This window comes from Gadus chalcogrammus, chromosome 12, assembly GCF_026213295.1.
Source record: "Gadus chalcogrammus isolate NIFS_2021 chromosome 12, NIFS_Gcha_1.0, whole genome shotgun sequence".
NCBI lineage: Eukaryota > Metazoa > Chordata > Actinopteri > Gadiformes > Gadidae > Gadus > Gadus chalcogrammus.
In genome coordinates this window covers 16,871,364-16,890,115 of record NC_079423.1, presented here as the reverse complement: position 1 = coordinate 16,890,115, position 18,752 = coordinate 16,871,364, and the positions used below count along the sequence as shown (strand labels likewise).

Here is an 18,752-nt window from a genome sequence, read left to right as displayed (position 1 = left end):
CCAAGGAACCTATGCATATGAAGCAGACCCAGACCTACTGAAGTGAAATGAAAATTGAGCGGAAGTAGCTAGGTGGGCGGTGCCAGGCTAGAGATTTACCTGTTTGATGTAAGATTTAAATTTAAAGAATATTTGTGTCTTTTAGAGCTGAATTAATTTGACCACCCCCTAGTGATAATTTATATTAATTTCTTCTGTCTTGATGCGTGTTTTTATTTAGGGGTCTAAAATCATTTTTGTTTTATATGAATTATGAACTTATGAATATAATTGAGTACAATTTTATATAAAATATATTCCCTTTTATTTTGGTAATTAAATGTAATAGATGTACATGTATGTAATTTCTTAACATCCAATGGATGTCTTTGTTTCTTTATGCACTTTCACCTCTATTTTTCTGCATAAAGACAAATGTTAAACAGTCGAAGGGGACACTGCTGTGTCCCCTTTTAGTTTTAATAATGATAAATATGTATGGATGTGGGCGCACGACGTATACGCATGCGCAGCACTGCCCGCGTCCAGGGTCCAGCTCCTACTTCCTTGAGCGGAGCCCAAACGTGACAACTCTCGCGATACTACCGACGCGCTGCAGCTCAGCTCACGGGCCTGCTCCAGGAATGCGAAACGACCATTGTTATTGATCAAGAATAGCACCATTAAGGCCGTCTAACCAAACAAACAAGCGCAGTGGTCCTCCGAACTGGCATGGTGGAAGACATCCGGCGGAGGCTGTACCTATGGTGAGTTGATGGAGGGTCTCTGCGGTCTATCTGAGGCTAAAAGCCCAGCTCGGCTAATCCATCAACTCCGGAGCTATGACAGCTGAGCAGCCAGTGGGGGCTAGCGTGCCTTAGCATTAGCAGAGATAACAGGGAATCAGGGGGCAGGATTAAGTACACCTTAAGTTTAATCGGCCTCGTTTATAGCGGGATGCCGCGCAGAGAGGGTGGACCGTGGCTGCGGTGAGTCCCATCCTTCCTTCTCTCGTTCCACCAGGAGCGGCGCCTGACAGGAAGAGAGAGACACGGCTGCGGGTAGCCTGATAGCGGCGGCGTGAGGAGGACGCTACCCGGTGCGGCGGCACGGCTGGCGCCGCAGCGCAGATCACGGCGGACGGTGCGGAGGTCTGGTGCAAAGCAACAGACGTGACAGTGACCGCTCCGCAGGGGGGCCACGTCTGTCGCTTTGGACCAGACCGGAAGCGTCATCCTCCTCCGTCTCCAGGCGGAGGACGTGCGTCTGCTCTCTGATTGCGTTCGGCCTCCTCTCGGTTGTGTTGTTGATCTGTGTGAAGGCTAGCACACACGTTGGTGTGATAAACACACTTGTTATCCAAAGCTAAATAGAGCCACCACTAAGTGGGTGACTGCTGTAATCTGCCCGATGGTAATAGCCATTGTGCGTTATTTCTCGTTGGGGACTCGTTTTGAAGTGTGTCTGTGTGTGTGTGTCTGTGACTCTGAAGGGGATGAGAGGCGAACGGTTGTCGGAGCATTCGCAGCGGTGGGCTCGTTGACTCTCCGTGCGGGCCCAGGATGGCGCAGGGAGGCGCTCAGCTCGACTACCACATCCTGCAGGACCTCAAGCAGCGCTTCCCCGAGATCCCCGAGGGAGTCGTCTCCCAGTGCCTTCTGCAGGTACACCTCCCGCCCCCCCTGCGTTGACGCAAATGTGTAGTTCAAGGGATGAACTACTGTTGAGTCAATGCCTGCTGGTGGTTTAAGATGCTATTAACCGTGTTTGTGTGAGAATGATGAGGTCAACTAGAGTGTAGCACTATGGCTAAACCCAGGGGTTGTAGGGATAAACATGATTGGGATTCTGAGCAATGTTCAAATTGCGGCAAATCAAAGCACCTGCTTGGCATTTGCTAGTCGGATAATACTGTCGATAAACATTAGCACACTCTGCCATGTCTGTATCGCCCTGTCCTGGGTCTGACTGAGCCCATGTCCTCTGCCGCGGTCTTCTTCAGAACAACAACAACCCGGACCTCTGCTACCACCTGCTGGCTCAGGAGAGTAACAGATACCTCTATGGCGAGTTTCACCACAGCCCGGAGGAGGCGCGCATGAACCGGAACCACATGCTGCACATCAGCCTGGGCTACCCCGACACGGGGGGCAAGGCCAACGGAGGAGGGGGGGCGGGGGGCGCGGGGCGCTCGCTGGTGCACAGCTCCAGCGACGGCCACATCGAGCCCCAGAGGCCCAACTTCCCCGAGCCCCTCTCGGCGCCGGCGGCCATGGTGCCCACCCAGGCCTACAACCCCTTCATGATGAGCGACCCGGGCCGCCCGGCCAACACGCCCACGCCCCCGCCGGCGGCGGCGGCACCGCCCGCCGCGCAGGGCATGTCGCCCACCTTCTCCCCCGTCCAGCGCTACACCATCAACCCGCTGACCGTCACGCTGTCGCAGAACTTGCCCAACGCGCCGCAGGCCCTGCACATCCCGCCGGGACACTACTCCAACAACAGCACGCTGTACATCCGGCCCTCGCCCTCCCAGAGCCCACAGCCCGCGCCCTGGCCGTCGTCCGGCCCGCAGCCGGCCTACCGCCACCAGCAGCAGTCGCCGTACGGCACGCCCACGTACGGCTCCCCCTACAGCTCCCCCCAGCACCAGCCCCAGCCCCCCCCGCCGCCCCAGCCCCAGCAGCAGCAGCCGCCCCAGCAGTACGTGTTCCTCCCCATCAGCTCGCCCAACATGCCCTACCACCACCAGCAGCAGCAGCACCAGCAGCACCAGCAGCCCCCCCCCATCTACCGGCCCGCCCTCCCCAAGAGCTCGCTGAAGAACCAGATCGAGATCACCCTCGAGGGCCCGCGGCCCCGGAGCAACTCGCCGGTGCACGCCCAGGGCTCCATGTACATGACGTCCAGCACCTCGCCCGGCTCGCCGTCCAGGGGCGTCGGCCTGGGGGGCCCCCCCCCCGGCGGCGCCGCCGCCGCCGCCGCCTTCCACCCGGGGATGTACCTGCAGCACCAGGGGCCCCCCCGGCCCCGGCCGGCCTCCTCGCCCCAGCCCCCCCAGGCCGGGTACACCTTCAAGATCAAGGTGTCCCCGGGGGGCCACCGGCCGCAGGCCAGCTCCCCACCGGCGGAGTCTCTGCTGAACCTGGTGGACCAGGGCGGGCACAGCGACGCCCCCGCGCCCATCCTGCCCATCTCGGCGCTGCCCGGCAACGTGGCCAGCCAGTCGCAGCACATGCCACGCCGCTCCAGCTCGGGCTCCGACGACTACGCCTACACGCAAGGTAGGGCCGCTCGGTTATGGGAGAAAGCATAATCACAATTATTTTGGTCAATGTTGAAATCACGATTATTTTTGAGTTTGAATACATGTTGTATTGATTCAGCATGTCTCTCCCAAAAAATGTTTTTAACTACTTTGAAATTTCGCCTTAAAGAAATACACAAAATGGTCAAAAAGAAAATGTTACATTCTAAAATAATACACAGATATGTATCCAGTTGTTCTGCCCTTCCTATAAAACATTAAATAAATAGATGCAAATAAAAATCGAAATACTTGATTGTTAGTTTTGTGATCGTGATTAAAATTCGATTAATCACCAAGCACTACACGCGAGGTGGAGGCTTTGACTTTACTATCATGGAGAGTGCGTTCTTTAGAGAGCGGTTCAGATGCCACTTCTCCTTCCCGATTCCTGAACTTGAGTGTCGGACGATACCGAGTATATTCCGATGCAGCGTCTAGCGTTGTTGCTACTGATAGCCCTAGTTCTTATCAAAGGGTTCTCTCACAGTGACAGCAATGTACAGTCGGTTCACTAACTGTCGACAATACGTTTTTTCAGAACTAGATCATTTACATACCTAATCTATAATTGTAATAATGCATTTATATTCTTGTAGTTAAGCGTGAGCGTCTATGTTTTTCCGACTTGGTAGATTGAAAGAACGTAGGTCGGCGATGACGCGTTTCCCATTCCGACTTTCCGCCTCATACCGTTAACGAGCGCAGCATAACACTGTAGTGTTTGTGATGTTGGAAATGAGGAAATGATCTAGTCACGTGATGGTCTCGGATCGGCACATAGACTTGCCTACTCGCCGATAACCCGAAACTGTTTTCGGAAGTATCAGAGGAATTTCCGATACTGGTATCGGTATCGGAACAACTCTAGTTGTCTCTTACTTCTTGTGTATTCGCTGGCACCACAGTGCCGGTGTCAGTCAGCTTGCGTAGGGGTGTTTGTGTTTGAGTGGCCATTTTGTTTCCCCTGGTTGGTTGATGGCTCTGCGGAGGCAGAGATCTCGCTTCCTGCTGTGAGTCATTCAGGTTCAGGCCGGGCGTCGACCTCAGTGGGCCCGTGTTGACAGATGGAAGGCCGATTGGAAACGTAATTGCAGCCATGTTGATTTTGTTGTGCTAATCACAGGATTGCGTAGGCACTTACAATTAGAGAACAGATTTTCCTACGGGGTGTGTGTTTGTCTAGAGGGGAGATAGCTTTACAATATCTTTTTGTGTTTACATCAAATTGTATGTTGGTACAGTCTGACTGTTTGTTCTGGGACTGTCTTTATTGAGGAAGCAAAGCACTTTGTAACACATTTCAAAAGGTTATTTTTTAGTCTTAAATCAAGTGTATATTTTTTAGCAATTATGAAGGAACAAAATAGTCCTTCCTTCTGTCTCCTTTAGTGTTTTATATTCATGTTAAAAAAGACTAGTGCTGCTAGCTGTCGCATTAGGGAGATATTGGTTTAACGTGTGTGTTTTTCTATGTGTGTGTGTGCTTTGTTCATATGTGTGGGCGTGTGTTTGTTCATATGTCTGCACATGTGTGTGTTTGTTAATACGCATGTGTGTGTTTGTGTGTTCATTTGTTTTTGTGTGTCTATATTTATGTGTGTGTGGCTGTTCATATGTGTGCGCGTGTTCATTTGTGTTTGTGTGTCTATATGTGTGTGTGTGTGTGTGTTCAGCCCTGCTGCTGCACCAGCGAGCCCGTATGGAGCGGCTGCTGAAGGAGCTGCTGCTGGAGCGCGGCAAGCTGGACCAGCTGAAGAGCGACGTCAACAACATGGAGTACGACGCGCTGCAGCGGCGCTTCAGACGCGTCAACTCCTCCAACCTCATCCCCGGGGTGGGACGCGCACACGAGACTCACGCGCACACACACCGTCGAGCACGCACGCACACAAACATACCAGACGGAAGAACACGCACATCAGAGTGAAGAACACACAACATACTGATACACACGCGCACCAGACTGACACACACACACAAGGCTAGAACACGCACACACACTAGCGCACTCGCACACATAAAGACCCACCCGACTGACACGAACACACACTAGGCTAGCGCCTGCACACACACACACACACACACACACACACATGCATTCCAACACACATGCACATACACCAGACTATCACACACCAGACATGCACATGCATACACACGCACAGATACCAGTCCAACACACGCTAACAGATGTGCGCACACATGCACCAGTCTGACGCACACACACCCACCAGTCTAAAACGCACGTACACCAGACAAGCACACACACACCAGACTGACACGTACACCAACCATGAACATGTGCACATACACACGCATGCAAACGCACAAGTCTGTCTCACGCACGCACGCACGCACGCATGCACACAAACACCCTCATCACTTTTTCCTGGAGCCCTCTCTGCGCTGGGTTCCTCAGCGTGGGAGCCTGGCCGTGGGCGGAGCCTGGCCGTGGGCGGAGTCGGGCCCAGCGAGGGGACCGGTGTAGGAAAACATTAGTGTCAGCCTCCGCCCCAGGCCGCTGTGCAGGGCTACCTGTCTGCGCTTAATACAGAGACGTGCATGTTCACCATCCGGTTTTTAATTTGCTTGATGGAAAAATAAACGGTAGATGTCTAATGTTAATTAAAGTGAAAATGATTTACAATAAGAAGTGTTACTAATGGTATACTTACTGCATGTCATATATATATATTTTTTTATCAACCTCAACTTGATGAGGTGGATTGTGTGTTAGTTGTGTCGTGATGAAGTGGATTGTGTGTTTGCTGTGCCTGCAGCCTGACGAGATGAAGCGACTGCTGAATGTAAACCGAAAGCTGAAGATTGACATCGACTGCACCTTGAAGGAGACGGATCAACTTCGGACGCTAGGTACACACACACACACACTCACACTCACACACAGGCCTCATGTTGCACAACATGACCCAAGGTGCTAGTCTGAACCACAGATGCGCTTTCCTCCCCGTTTTCTCGAATAGGGAAGTTTGACCCGAAGGTCATCGCAAACTTCTACGACAGCATTCAGCCGGGCCCCGCAGTGCCGCCCAAGCCGGGGAAGAAAGGTCAGCCTCCATCTTGTCTTCTATGTACCTTGTTTTAATGTCTCTGGGTGAGCTGGATACACTAACAACTCAGCAGGGAATTCAGTGTCGAAGTAGAAGACGATCAAAGAGCTGAGCGGTAGAGAGTAGAGCTGCAGAGAGTAGAGCTGTAGAGGGTAGAGCGGTAGAGAGTAGAACTGTGGCTGGCTCTGGCGTGTGGCCTAGCCCAGCATCTCCCCTAGGAGGTGTGTGTGAGACATACCCTGGTGATGCCCCAAGCCTGATTTCTTATTCTACAAAAAACAAAATTGCAGTATATTATTGGGTACACTAACATTAACTAGATCCACACAGACATTACTCTGTACTTATTTATTGAGAACCCGAAAACATGACTCTCCCGCATAGAGACCATTCATCAACTGGCTACCTCAGAATAGCACGGTTATTGTAAATATTGGTATTTTTTTACCCTGCATTGCTGAGTGCAGTGGCGCTAGGGAACCAGCGGGGGCGCTGTGCCCCTGCTGGACACACGCCGGGGGAAACCCTGTAGCCTATACAAAAGGCGTCGGCATGGACAACGGCCGACCACCAGAGCTATTCGAAGGTCGCGAGTGTCGGTCGGCATTCTGGCCTGAGCGTTTGATGCCTGAATGCATACCTCACGCCCTGGGAGTGACAACCACGCTTTATCAAGACGAGGAGCGGCTGTCTGTCTAAGCTGCATGAAAGCACAGAGGGAAAATCACTTCAATGCTTTTGTCTTTTCTCCTCCTCTTCCTTCTTCTTGTTCCTCCTCCTCTTCCTTCTTGTTGTTCCTCCTCCTCCTCTTCCTTCTTGTTGCTCCTTCTACTCCCCCTCCCCCCCCCCCTTCTTCCTCCTCCTCCTCTTCTTCCTCCTCGTTGCTCCTCTTCCTCCTCCCTCCCCCCCCTCCCCCCCCTCCCCCCCCTCCTCTTCTTCCTCCTCCTCCTCCTCCTCCTCCCCCCTCTTCTTCTTCTTCTTCATCTTCTTCCTCTTCCTCCTCCCCCTACCCCCCCTCCTCCTCTTCCTCTTCCTCTTCTGCCTCCAGCAGGAGAGAAGGCCCCCAAGCCGACGCCGGGGCCCCAGAGGGACGAGGACTTTGAGGGCGCCCAGTGGAACTGTGAGAGCTGCACCTTCCTGAACCACCCCGCCCTCAACCGCTGCGAGCAGTGCGAGATGCCGCGCTACAACTGAGCGCCGCTCGGGGCGCCGCGCCCCGGACTCCTCGCTCCGGGCTCCTCTGCTCGGCGATCGTTGCTCTGCCCTGCTTGCTCCCCCCACCCCCCAACCCCCGGCCCACCCCCGCTGCGCCGAAACCGTGAATAGTATGAGCTCCACCTGCTGTAAGCAGCCTCTCTGTGTCTTAATCCACTGAGGGTCTATATAGAAGACCACCCCCCGCCCCCTCGTCTCCCCCGTTGTAGAGCAGCCCCCCTCACCCTTTGACCCCCCCTGCCCCCCCCCCCCCCCCCCCCCGTGTTTGACTCGGAGGGCGAGGACACTTCCCCAGGCGGAGTGTGGGAGGGGGGCGATGTGGAGGTGGGCGGGGCCTGGAGGCGGACAGGGAGGAGGAGCTAAGAGTTCGGGTGGGGCGGGGTCAGGGTCGGGGGTGAAGGGTCACCCAACAAACATTCCGAGGAGCAGCCCTGTTTACTCCTCTGCTCCGCACACTTACAGGTGGATGCATTCCCCCCCCCATGCCCCCCCCCCCCATGCCCCCCCCCTGTTCCTTGGCCGCGTGGGACAATGGATGCAATGGTTCCTTGGGTCTGACTTAACTTGTAGACTGTACACTGTATCTGGCTCTGTCTCAAGAGCTCTCTTTCATCCGATGAAGAACACTAAGGAGGGACTATCATGAATATATATATATATATATATATATATATATATACGTATATATATATTCCTGGTACTTTTATGCATATTTCAGCCACACTGTATTCTGTGGCTCAAAAGATGTGGATTTTTTTTTTCCCTGTGCAAATGCCTCAAGTTGCTGTACTTAATAAAGGAGCTGATTCTATGGGACTTGAAAATGCAAAGCTGGTATCTGGATATTTTTATAATGAAGGATGGATGACACGTTGACCCCCCCCCCTCCCTCCCTCACCCAGATCACGCACAAAACGCTTGCGTTTGTTTTTTTGTGTTCTTTTAACGTTTATTTTGCCAAAAGGAACAAGTATCAGGAACAAAAAGTAGAATTATGTTCAAACTCAACAAACTCATCCACACTCAACCCAGTTTAGTGTGCGTGTGCGTGTGCGTGCGTGTGTGCGGGGTTGGGAAATGTCTAGACCTTGGTAAGTAACACTGGTTTACACTGGTTTTGTTTTGGGTTTGAGTCCTAAACCTCCTCTTGAATGCACTCTTCATAACGTCGCTCGCTGCCCGGGTCCCTGCACTGCAACGCGTTCCCCAACCTCCCCACAACCTTGGGCAGAAAGTAAACTCCTACAGCGCATAAACAACCCGGTCTGAAGGCCCGGAGTATATTCAACATGTCCGCCGTGTTCCCACAGACAGCAGAGATAAAGGGTGTCACATGGGGAGGTGGGTGTGAGAGACACACGCACGCACACTTGCACACATAAACCCACACTCGATTGCACACACACACACAGTGTTGCACACACACACTCTTGCACACACACACACTTGCACAATTTCTCCTGCACACAAACACACTCGCACACACACACAATCTCTTGCACCACGGTCATTCACCCCTCTGGTTCTTTCTCCCCCCCCCCCCCCCCCCCTCTCTGCTAGTCTATTTGGAACAAACAGCCCTTTGAAAACCCTGCACTGCACTAACTGTGAACCCTTCCATAGCGTACCGCCACTTCACTCTAGGAGCTAGCCCGGTTAGCGTTAGCCATCAGACGTCTTCTGCCATGTCGGCTCCCACACTGGATTTGATGTACATGTTTTGTTCTGACGGAGGTGATGGCATTGATTTTTAAAAGTGTGTTGGTGTTCATCCTCTGAACTCTGGGACGTGTGCTCTTGCCATTTATTATAATAAATAAGCGACCACTGATGGCTGAATCAGCGTGTTGTATGTGGTGATCCGTTCTCTGTGTGTATATTAATCACTCTACATGGTTAAAAACATGCGCTGTAACATTCAACCGATACAATGCAATAAAATCAAAAAATACAAATATGAGTGTATGCTCGACATCTGGTCCTGTTGGGGGGAGAACGACGGAGGAATCCATTAGGTGGAGTCATTGCCATCCTCAGGATATCACTTGAATAGGAGCTCTTCCTCCCTGGACATCTCCACTCGTCCGGTCAGCTCCCCCCCCCCCCCCACCCTCCTCCTCCCCCTGTCTTCGTGGGCCGCTGTCTGCCCACGAAATAAGAACTGCCTCCACTCTACTCGCTCGCTCTTCAAATTGGTTTTGTCTTACCGACTGCCCTCGGTGACGCGGTAATTCCTTTCCAGAAAGGGGGCCCGAATCCATTTAGTGGGGTGGGTTCCTGGAGTCGATGCCGTGTCGGGTGGAACGTTTTCAACCTTCTAGTTTAGGTGTGAGACTGTTTGTTGGCCGTGTTTGATACGATGTGAGACGGGAGACGGGGGGGGGGGGGGAAGGGAGCTCCGTTTGGTCCCCTTCAAACCCGCGCCCGCTGCACCGCGTCTGTCCGTCACATCTCGGACCTGGGGTACAAGAAAAGGGGACGTGCGCCTGCCGACGGGGGTCCTGGGGGGTCGCGGGCGGGACCCCCCAGGACCCAAGAACCCCTCCTGTCAGGTCTGGGGGGGGCGCTTTTAGTAGTAGTCCTCGTAGTTCTTGGGGTTGAGGCAGTACAGGATGCCGCCCCCGAAGGAGAAGATGGTGGAGCCCCAGGCCAGACCGTAGCCCCAGTTGAACTCGTGGTACACCCGCAGGCTCCCCGTCTCGATGAACTTGATGGGGAAGAGCACCAGGCTGCACACCTGGAGCACCACTGCATGGGGGGGGGGGGGAGAGACAGGCAGTCAGTGGGGGGGAGAGAGGCAGGGAGGCGTCGGGGGGGAGAGTTCAACCTTCATCGCTGTATTGTGTTATTAAGCAGACACATCAGCACATGTGCATGTGTGTCTTTAGGTACCAGTAGACGAATACCCGTGCATGTGTTAGTGCACGTGTATGTGTTCGTGCACGTGTCTGTATGTGCATGTGTTCCGGTAGCGGCAGCAAAGCGGTACCAGTAGGCAAATCAACACACAATGCGCATGTGTCTTTCAGTACGAGTTGACAAATCCACACGTGTGCATGTGTGAGTGAGTGTGTCTGCGTGCGTGCATGTGTCTTTGTAAGTGTGCGTGTGTCTGTGTCCGCATGCGTGCGTGTTTCTGTGTGTGTGTCTGTGTGCTCGTCGCCCATATATGTGTGTGTGCATGTGTTCCGGGGGTACCTGCCGCAAACAGCATGATGGCCACAGGCTTGTAGCAGCGGCCGCGGGAGCCGACGCAGAGCGAGACGAGGGCCACCAGGAAGGAGAGCAGGATCAGGGCGGCCCCGCCCAGCAGGAGGGCCACCGTGGCGATCTGCCAGTCTGGGACCAGAGAGAAGGGGAGGGTAAGGCGTTGGACGGATAAGGCCCGGGTGGGACTTCACACGGAGGTAGGACGAGCGTCCGCGGCTTTCACCGGGACATGGTGGCTGGGTGTTTGTTTACTGCCTTGGTCACAGGCGAGAGGAACACAGAGGGAGAGAGAAGGGGGGAGAGAGACAGAGAGGGGGAGAGAGAGAGAGAGAGAGAGAGAGAGAGAGAGAGAGAGAGAGACAGAGACAGAGACAGAGACAGAGACAGAGACAGAGAGAGAGAGAGGGGGGGGAGAGAGAGAGAGAGGGAGGAGAGAAGGGAGAGAGGGAGGGGGAGTAAGAGAGGGGGAGAGAGAAAGAGAGGGAGGGGGAGAGAGGGGGAGAAAGAGAGAGTGAGGGTGGGGGAGAGAGAGGGGGGAAGAGAGAGGAGAGAGAGAGAGAGAGAGAGAGGGAGGGGGTAAGAGAGGGAGGGGGAGAGAGAGGGGAGAGAGAGAGAAAGCGAGAGAGAGAGGGAGGAAAGAGAGGAGAGAGAGGGGAGAGAGAGAGAGAGAGAAAGAGGAAGCCATAGATAAGGAGAGGTTATAGAGTCGAGTAAAGAAAGCGAGAGATAAGATATAAAGGTGAGGGATACGTTTTGAGTGATGGAGAAGGTGGGAGGGGGGGGGGGGGTCGGAGAGGTCGTAGTTCATGTCGGTGCGTCGCTGTAACACAGCCATACCAAAAGTCTCACAGCCGTGCTCCACACACACACACACACACACACACACACACACACACACACACACACACACACACACACACACACACACACACACACACACACACACACACACAGGCTCACGAAGTACTGTTCTACTGCATTCTAGAAGAATGTTATCGTCATATGATAATAAGAAAACTGTGGCGGTCCATATTTTATTTTATTTTATTTTGAAAGGCAGGATGTGGTGGAAATGAGGGCGGCTGTGAGAGGGGAGGGGCTAGAGCGAGGGGGGGCTGTGAGAGGGGAGGGGCTAGAGCGAGGGGGGCTGTGAGAGCCACTGGGGATTGATGCTGAATGGAAGAAGAATGTGAAACACGTATTCAATAACACTCCTATGGCACAGCACAGCGTTCTGCCCTAGCCCCACACAAGCCCAGAACAGCCCTGCTACAGTACAGCACATGGGCAGAGTGGTTCTACTGAAGGCTCGCTGTGTGCACGTGTGCACACATGCACACAGCGACGCGAAGACCAACTCACTCACACACGCACCTGACTGTATACACACACACACACACACGCACGCACACGCACACGTTGATAAATGCATGCAGACACACAGAGTGAGGTAGAGTGATTCTTAGGTGACTCAGAAAATGGTTATCCCATTCTTTCGGCCCTTGCCAAATCAGCAGCATTGTCAGCATTTCATTGAGAGAACACTCAACCAGGACTGAAAACAGATCTCTCTCACTGTGTGTGTGTGTGTGTGTGTGTGTGTGTGTGTGTGTGTGTGTGTGTGTGTGTGTGTGTGTGTGTGTGTGTGTGTGTGTGTGTGTGTGTGTGTGTGTGTGTGTGTGTGTGTGTGTCTCTCTCTCCCTCTCTCTCTCCTCCAGTCTATCTTCATCCACTTTGGAATGCCAACAGGGTAAACCACGAGGAGAGACCAGAGGTGAGGAGAATACCACAAAATGTCAACAGATAAAAAAATGTCTGCTCCTGGGTCAAAAAAGGGCCCGGAGCCCGTGTTTAGGAAACCGTCTGGAAACTTCAACAAAGCATGAGAGGGGAGTGTAATTGGGTCTGGCTGACAGAGGAACCAGTAGCTGCGGAGGGACGAGAGGGAGGCTCGATTACTGGACTGTACACTGGCGTAAACAGGAGGCCTGACTGTAAACACACTAAGGATGTTATGATGAGGCTTCTGATTAAACAGGCCGGCGTAATTAACAGCGAGGCCAATAGAAAACGATTAGCGCTATCAAAAGAGCAAAACAACAAAGTCCTTTTGGCGTCGAGCCAGCACTGCAGAGGGCGGGAGTTGAACGACCCCGGCCTTGTGTTGGTTTGACCCGCTTCCTGTCCCCGCACCCGAGACCTTCTTGGGCTGCTCCGTCTTTTCTTTGAATATAAATTAAAGTGTTTATTTTGTGAGTCGCAGAAAGACTGCAGATTGTGCCAAGAACATTTCCTCTCCAGTGGAGTAGAAAATGATCCAAACCATCTCCAGCCAGGGAGAAGGTGACATGAAGTAATCTGTTTCTAATAACGTGCCTTCAGTTTGAAGAGAGAGAGAGAGAGGGGGGGGGGGGGGAGAGGAGGGGAGAGAGGGAGGGGGAGAGAGAGAGAGAGAGAGAGAGAGGACTCTTATTCCGGAGGTAGACAAGCCCCTCAAATATAAACAAACATTAACTACTTCTGACCAAATATGGCTCAGGTCCCGTTAAAAACAGGCCCTGTCACCCCACAGGCGACTGGAAGGAACCTCACAGAAAGCAGAGCCCCCACCCCCCCCCTTGCAGGACACTCTCCATCACTTCCCGCAAGGACAGAGCTATGATGGGTTCCTCGAGGTTCCTCTGGGTACTGTCCTGGAGAATGTTCTGCCAGGCAGAACATTCTCCATCTCCTCCTGCGAGGACAGAACCCAGAGGACCCTAGATGTCTCAAAGAGGAACCTCGATGTCTCAGAGGAACCTCGATGTCTCAGAGGAACCCTAGATGTCTCAGAGGAACCTCGATGTCTCAAAGAGGAACCCAAATGTATCAGAGGAACCTCGATGTCTCAGAGGACCCTAGATGTCTCAGAGGAACCCAGATGTCTCCCCCTTGCAGTACCGTCTCCATCTCTTCGAGGACCACACTCAGAGGAACCTAGAAGTCTCCAAACCAAAACACTCTCTCTCCAATCACGGGGCGCCCTGCCTCATGGCGGAGGACGCTCCGGCCACGTGTGTGTGTGTGTGTGCGTTCCTCCCTGCCGCGTCCTCACCATCGCTGGAGTTATCTCCTTCTCAGACGTCGCCCCCGGCAACGCGCTCAGCTGTGCAGCGGAGATTGCAGCGGGGACCGCCACCCCCTTATCGCTACACCCCTGGACCAGCCCCGGCGCCCGGGCCACCCCCCTTCATCTCCCCGATTCGACGCGGGGGCGGTGGCGGTACGGGACGTGGACTGGCATCCCGGAGCGGTTGCCTGGGCGAAGTGGGGGTGGGGGGGGGGGGGGGGGGGGGGGCGACAGGAAGCGGCGGACTGTTTGATGTGAGGGCCGCGGGCTGACGGATCGGGAGGAGGAGATAACGGAGTGAGATCCGATCGGAGCGCTGACGATTGCCCCCCTGTGTGTGGTTCAGGGGCAGCCAGGCCGATCGGAGGAGGAGGGAGAAAAGAACTCCTTCACGCTCCCGGTTCACTTTCTTCGTCTGGCTGAGACAATGGCGTCGGGATCTGTGTCACAGAACAGCCCGGAGTATGTATCTCTCTCTCTCTCTCTCTCTCTCTCTCTCTCTCTCTCTCTCTCTCTCTCTCCTCTCTCTCTCTCTCTCTCTCCTCTCTCTCTCTCTCTCTCTCTCTCTCTCTCTCTCTCTCTCTCTCTCTCTCTCTCTCTCTCTCTCTCTCTCTCTCTCTCTCTCTCTCTCTCTCTCTCTCTCTCTCTCTCTCTCTCTCTCTCTCTCTCTCTCCACACTCACTGTCTTTCAGAGACGAGAGTCGAAGAAAATGATTCTTCGTCAAGAAGAGGATCCACGAATCCACGGCCACAACTAAATGAACACTGTAATAATCAATCAATCCATCCATCAATCTAACCAAAACGCCCCTAAATGGACACCCAGGAAGTGTCTCAGTAATAATTATATTATTTAATCTCCCGGCACCTTTGACTCGTGGTCCCTTGGGGCCGTCTTAGGGGCCGTCCTAAGGGGCCAATCTCCAGGGGCCCCAGGAACACCCTTCCCACCAGCATATTATTGGCTTCTTGCGTTCATGTTCCACATTCCAGGGGCCGTCTCCAATCGGTATCTTTACACGGGACCTCTGTCCTCCTCTCCCCTCGCTGTGTGTGCTTCTGTGTGTGTGCGTCCTTCTGTGTGTGTGAGTGTGTGTGTGTGTGTGTGCGCTTCGGATTGTGTGTGCTTCTATGTGTGTATGTGTGCTTCTGTTTGTGCGTCCACAGGAGGACGCACAAACATGTTCTGTTTGTGCGTCCTCCTGTGTGTGTGTGTGTGTGAGCTTCTGTGTGTGCGTGCTTCGGTGTTTGTGTGTGCTTTTGTGTGTGCGTGTGCTTCTGTGTGTGCTTTTGTGTGTGTGCGTGTTTCTGTGTGTGTGCGTGCTTCTGTGTGTGTGTGTGTGTGCGATTCCGTGCATTTTTACGAACTATTTTGTAATTATGTGTGGGGAAGGGCACTGGCCGTGCGTGTGTGTGTGCGTGCGTGCGTGCTTCTGTTTGTGCATGTTTCCGTGAATAAACCCTGTAAATAGACCCCTGGTAGCCTCCCTGGATATTAAGACACAGGGACCCTTAGAGCCGGCGGCCGACGGCAGAGCAGCGAGAGGGTTTATCGACCGCTCGGAGCATGACACAGAGAGAAGTATCGGGCAGAAACTGATTAGCGGGCCGGGAATCAATAAGTCTCGCCAGGCACAATCTGGAGGAAGTGGAGGGCGCGCTCTGTGCATTTAGCCTGGTATGTTGCCGTTGAGTGGGGCTGACACTGGGGCTCCGAGTCTTTATAAGGCTCCAAAAGCACTTTGTCCGCGCCGACAGAAAGGGTTTGAGGGGCCAGTAGCTCGCCCCACCGTTTCTTTCCACTCGGGCAGAAAGAAAACACACAACACAACATTCACCGCGAGCCAGACAGACGGAATTCAGTGGAGATGAAAGAGATCAACAGCAAATAACAAGGTTTCCTTCCACTTGCATACCGAGTGTCTGCCTGTCTGTCTGTCTGTCTGTCTGTCTGTCTGTCTGACTGTCTGTCTGTGTATAGCACTCGAGTGCATGTGTGTCTCTGTGCGTGTGTGTTTCTGTGTCTGTCTGTAGCACGGTCTGTTGAGACGAAAAAGACCAACAGCAAAAACACAAGGTTTCCTTCCACTTGAATACCAAGTATGTGTCTGGCTGTGTGTCTGTGTGTCTGTCTGTCTGTCTGTGGCACTCGAGCGTCTGTGATGGGATTCTGGGGTTACTCTCCTCGGATGAAATACCCTTACTAGAATGATCCGCTTGTTTCCCTGGTTACTAATCTGTCGGCGTTCGTGTCTCTGGGGAGCTCGCCTCTAAAGTGCCCTTGGACCTCGGCCGCTGGAGGGCCGATACAAAGGCCTATTTTGTGCGCAACAAAAGGCCGAATGAAACCCCAGCTGGACTGTTGCTCGCCCGGCTTGATTCCCACATCGTTCACTGGTGCGGGTATAGGGGGGGGGGGGAGGTATAAACGTGAACACAGTAAAACAAGTGAACGAGGGGTTCTTTGGGATTTGTTTTTGATGACTTTTACAATACACATTTTCGCATTGTTAATGCCTCGCTCTGGGTCATAAAACAGGCCTATGGAGTGTATAGGCTAACTCATCAGAAGTTTCGACATTGTTGGAACGAACTCATTAACATTCGTTTCTCGGGTGAGGCCTGCATGAACCCCCGTCCCAGTGCGTGATGAGCGGTGCACTATATCCCTTTATCACCACATTCTCCACATGATGGGCCATGTCGGGGATTTAAATATGAATGCAAATGCCTGTCCACACGGACACCCGGACAGTTAGAATTAGAGAGTTATAGAGTGCATGGCAAAAGGGTAACCGACCATACCAGTAGAGAACTGGGAACTCTGGGAACGTTTGCGGGACGTAAACATAACTCACCCGTTGTCAGCGTGGTTTGGCAGGACCAGGCGGGGGAGCTGACGGGCTTCCAGCAGGACTCCCAGAGCGACAGAGAGTACTGGTCGTCCGCCGTGACCCAAGCGGGGCTCAGCAGGGAGCCCACGTCCAGGCTCATCGCGAGGAACACGCACGCCAGCCCCACCAACTTCAGGGGCGTCACTGACGAGACCCGCACCTCCTCTGTGCCGCTGACAGACGAAGCCATATTGGTCACTGTTGTTGTTTCCAACAAAATAAATCTCCCAGACACAAAAAAAAGTCTCTTTTGCGGCAAAAAGTTTGGGATGCTTCGTTTCTGGAGTTGTAAATTCAAAAGATGACGGCGTTTTCCGTGTTCCTCCCCGGCCGTGTTTATAAGGGGTGCTGCTCCATCCACGGGCGCTACCTCTCTGTCGTCCTCCGAGCCCACAATGCTGCAACCGCACCGCAACTAGTGAAATCACATTATGGTGCACCTGCAGGGTCCTAGTGCCTAGGATCCCCCGTATCTCTCTCTCTCTCTCTCTCTCTCTCTCTCCCCCCTCTTCCATTATCTCTTTGGATGTTCACGCTCCTCTGTTGTCTGACGCTCTGTATCTCCTGCCCCCCCCTCCTCCTCCTGTCACCTCTGGTCTGTCCTCTCTCCACCCATCTATTTCGAGCAAACGTAGGTTTGCAACGCTATTTCTGACCATTGTTTGACTTTTAGTCATTATGGAAGAATGTCTGAAGTAATCATAATGTCTGCTCGCGCGCTCTCTCTCTCTCTCTCTCTCTCTCTCTCTCTCTCTCTCTCTCTCTCTCTCTCTCTCTCTCTCTCTCTCTCTCTCTCTCTCTCTCTCTCTCTCTCTCTCTCTCTCTCTCTCTCTCTCTCTCTCTCCTCATTATCGTTTCAGCAAAATAAGTTTCAAAGGAAAAAACACGAAAAGACACATTGTCAGTTTAAGCCCATGTCTGTGAATGTGTGTGTGTGTGTGTGTGTGTGTGTGTGTGTGTGTGTGTGTGTGTGTGTGTGTGTGTGTGTGTGTGTGTGTGTGTGTGTGTGTGTGCGTATATGTGTGTGCGTGCATGTATGTGCATAAATGTGTGATAAACAGGAGAGTCAAATCTGCCTGGTGGCAAAGTCTTTATACTGATTACAGATTGTATCATCAGACCTCACACACACACACACACACACACACACACACACACACACACACACACACACACACACACACACACACACACACACACACACACACACACACACACACACACACACACACACACACACACACACACACACAGGGATGACCCTTGCTGTTGAAGCAAAACAATGAAGCCTACTTTACAACTTTGCTGACTGTCACTCTCATATCAGGTATTAGTGAGGTTATAGTTTATCGATTGTTGTAGCGAAATAACAATCGAATACCTTCTTTCCGCCTATTAAAAAGCTTTTTGTCCAATGTATAACAGCAGATTGCTCACCCAGCTCTTTACACAGGCAGTAATCACACGGGCTTTCTGGCAATAGCACGTAGACTACAACAGAGGCCAGTATAACACAGAGAAGGCCAGAGAGTGTGTTTCTGGCAATGTCCGGATGGCAATGCCGCTCTGGAGGCGGAATTGGCCGTCAATCGTGTTATATAATCATAATAAGAAGAACAATATGAATTTTAATCATGAATGATAAATATAATTAAACATATGAAGTGTATTGATTGGTTTTCAAGGTTATAAGTAGACGTGTCAAAATGTGTATTAAATATTGTAGAGAATCAGAGAGGGTAGAATAATAGGTAAAGAGAGAAATTATATGCATGCACGAATAATAATCCATAATCCTGGGATAAACCATTGCGATTACAATGCGACTATAATGAATAGAAGGGAGAAAATGATTATATAATTAAAAATGTAAAAGCCGAGATTTGCATGAGTGGCATGAATAAGATATAGGCCTACTCTATACAGTTTTTTTTCTCACTTTTTGAGAGCAACTACATTAAACT

General features: G+C 52.5%; 2 protein-coding genes across 3 annotated transcripts; one reads left to right on the top strand and one right to left on the bottom strand.

Moving 5' to 3' along the window:
* The first annotated feature begins 524 nt into the window (after window positions 1-524).
* Window positions 525-7,654, top strand: tab3 (TGF-beta activated kinase 1 (MAP3K7) binding protein 3). Of its 2 annotated transcripts, none has more exons than XM_056604043.1 (7): window positions 525-746; window positions 1,472-1,643; window positions 1,982-3,263; window positions 4,963-5,123; window positions 6,070-6,163; window positions 6,274-6,357; window positions 7,412-7,654. In XM_056604043.1, exons 2-7 carry the CDS (start codon window positions 1,542-1,544, stop codon window positions 7,552-7,554), a joined length of 1,866 nt encoding a protein of 621 aa, XP_056460018.1. In that variant the 5' UTR covers window positions 525-746; window positions 1,472-1,541; the 3' UTR covers window positions 7,555-7,654. The 2 variants fall into 2 exon arrangements, with proteins under 2 accessions (XP_056460018.1, XP_056460017.1); XM_056604042.1 differs by having other exon boundaries at window positions 526-746; window positions 7,409-7,654.
* Window positions 7,655-9,697: 2,043 nt separating this feature from the next.
* tmem47 (transmembrane protein 47) lies at window positions 9,698-17,212 on the bottom strand. The gene is made up of 3 exons (XM_056604049.1): window positions 16,753-17,212; window positions 10,774-10,914; window positions 9,698-10,323 (listed from the first exon to the last, which is right to left on the bottom strand). The coding sequence occupies exons 1-3, from the start codon at window positions 16,976-16,978 to the stop codon at window positions 10,145-10,147; spliced, it is 546 nt and encodes a 181-aa protein (XP_056460024.1). The 5' UTR covers window positions 16,979-17,212; the 3' UTR covers window positions 9,698-10,144.
* Between the last annotated feature and the right edge of the window lie 1,540 nt (window positions 17,213-18,752).

Coding starts and splice junctions, on each gene's coding strand:
- tab3 (XM_056604042.1), top strand. CDS start 1,542: ATGGCGCAGGGAGGCGCTCAGCTCGACTACCACATCCTGCAGGACCTC. Junction 3,264..4,962: donor CGACTACGCCTACACGCAAG/GTAGGGCCGCTC, acceptor GTGTGTGTTCAG/CCCTGCTGCTGCACCAGCGA. Junction 5,124..6,069: donor CCTCCAACCTCATCCCCGGG/GTGGGACGCGCA, acceptor CTGTGCCTGCAG/CCTGACGAGATGAAGCGACT.
- tmem47 (XM_056604049.1), bottom strand. CDS start 16,978: ATGGCTTCGTCTGTCAGCGGCACAGAGGAGGTGCGGGTCTCGTCAGTG. Junction 10,915..16,752: donor CCAAACCACGCTGACAACGG/GTGAGTTATGTT, acceptor CTCTGGTCCCAG/ACTGGCAGATCGCCACGGTG. Junction 10,324..10,773: donor CATCATGCTGTTTGCGGCAG/GTACCCCCGGAA, acceptor CCCCCCATGCAG/TGGTGCTCCAGGTGTGCAGC.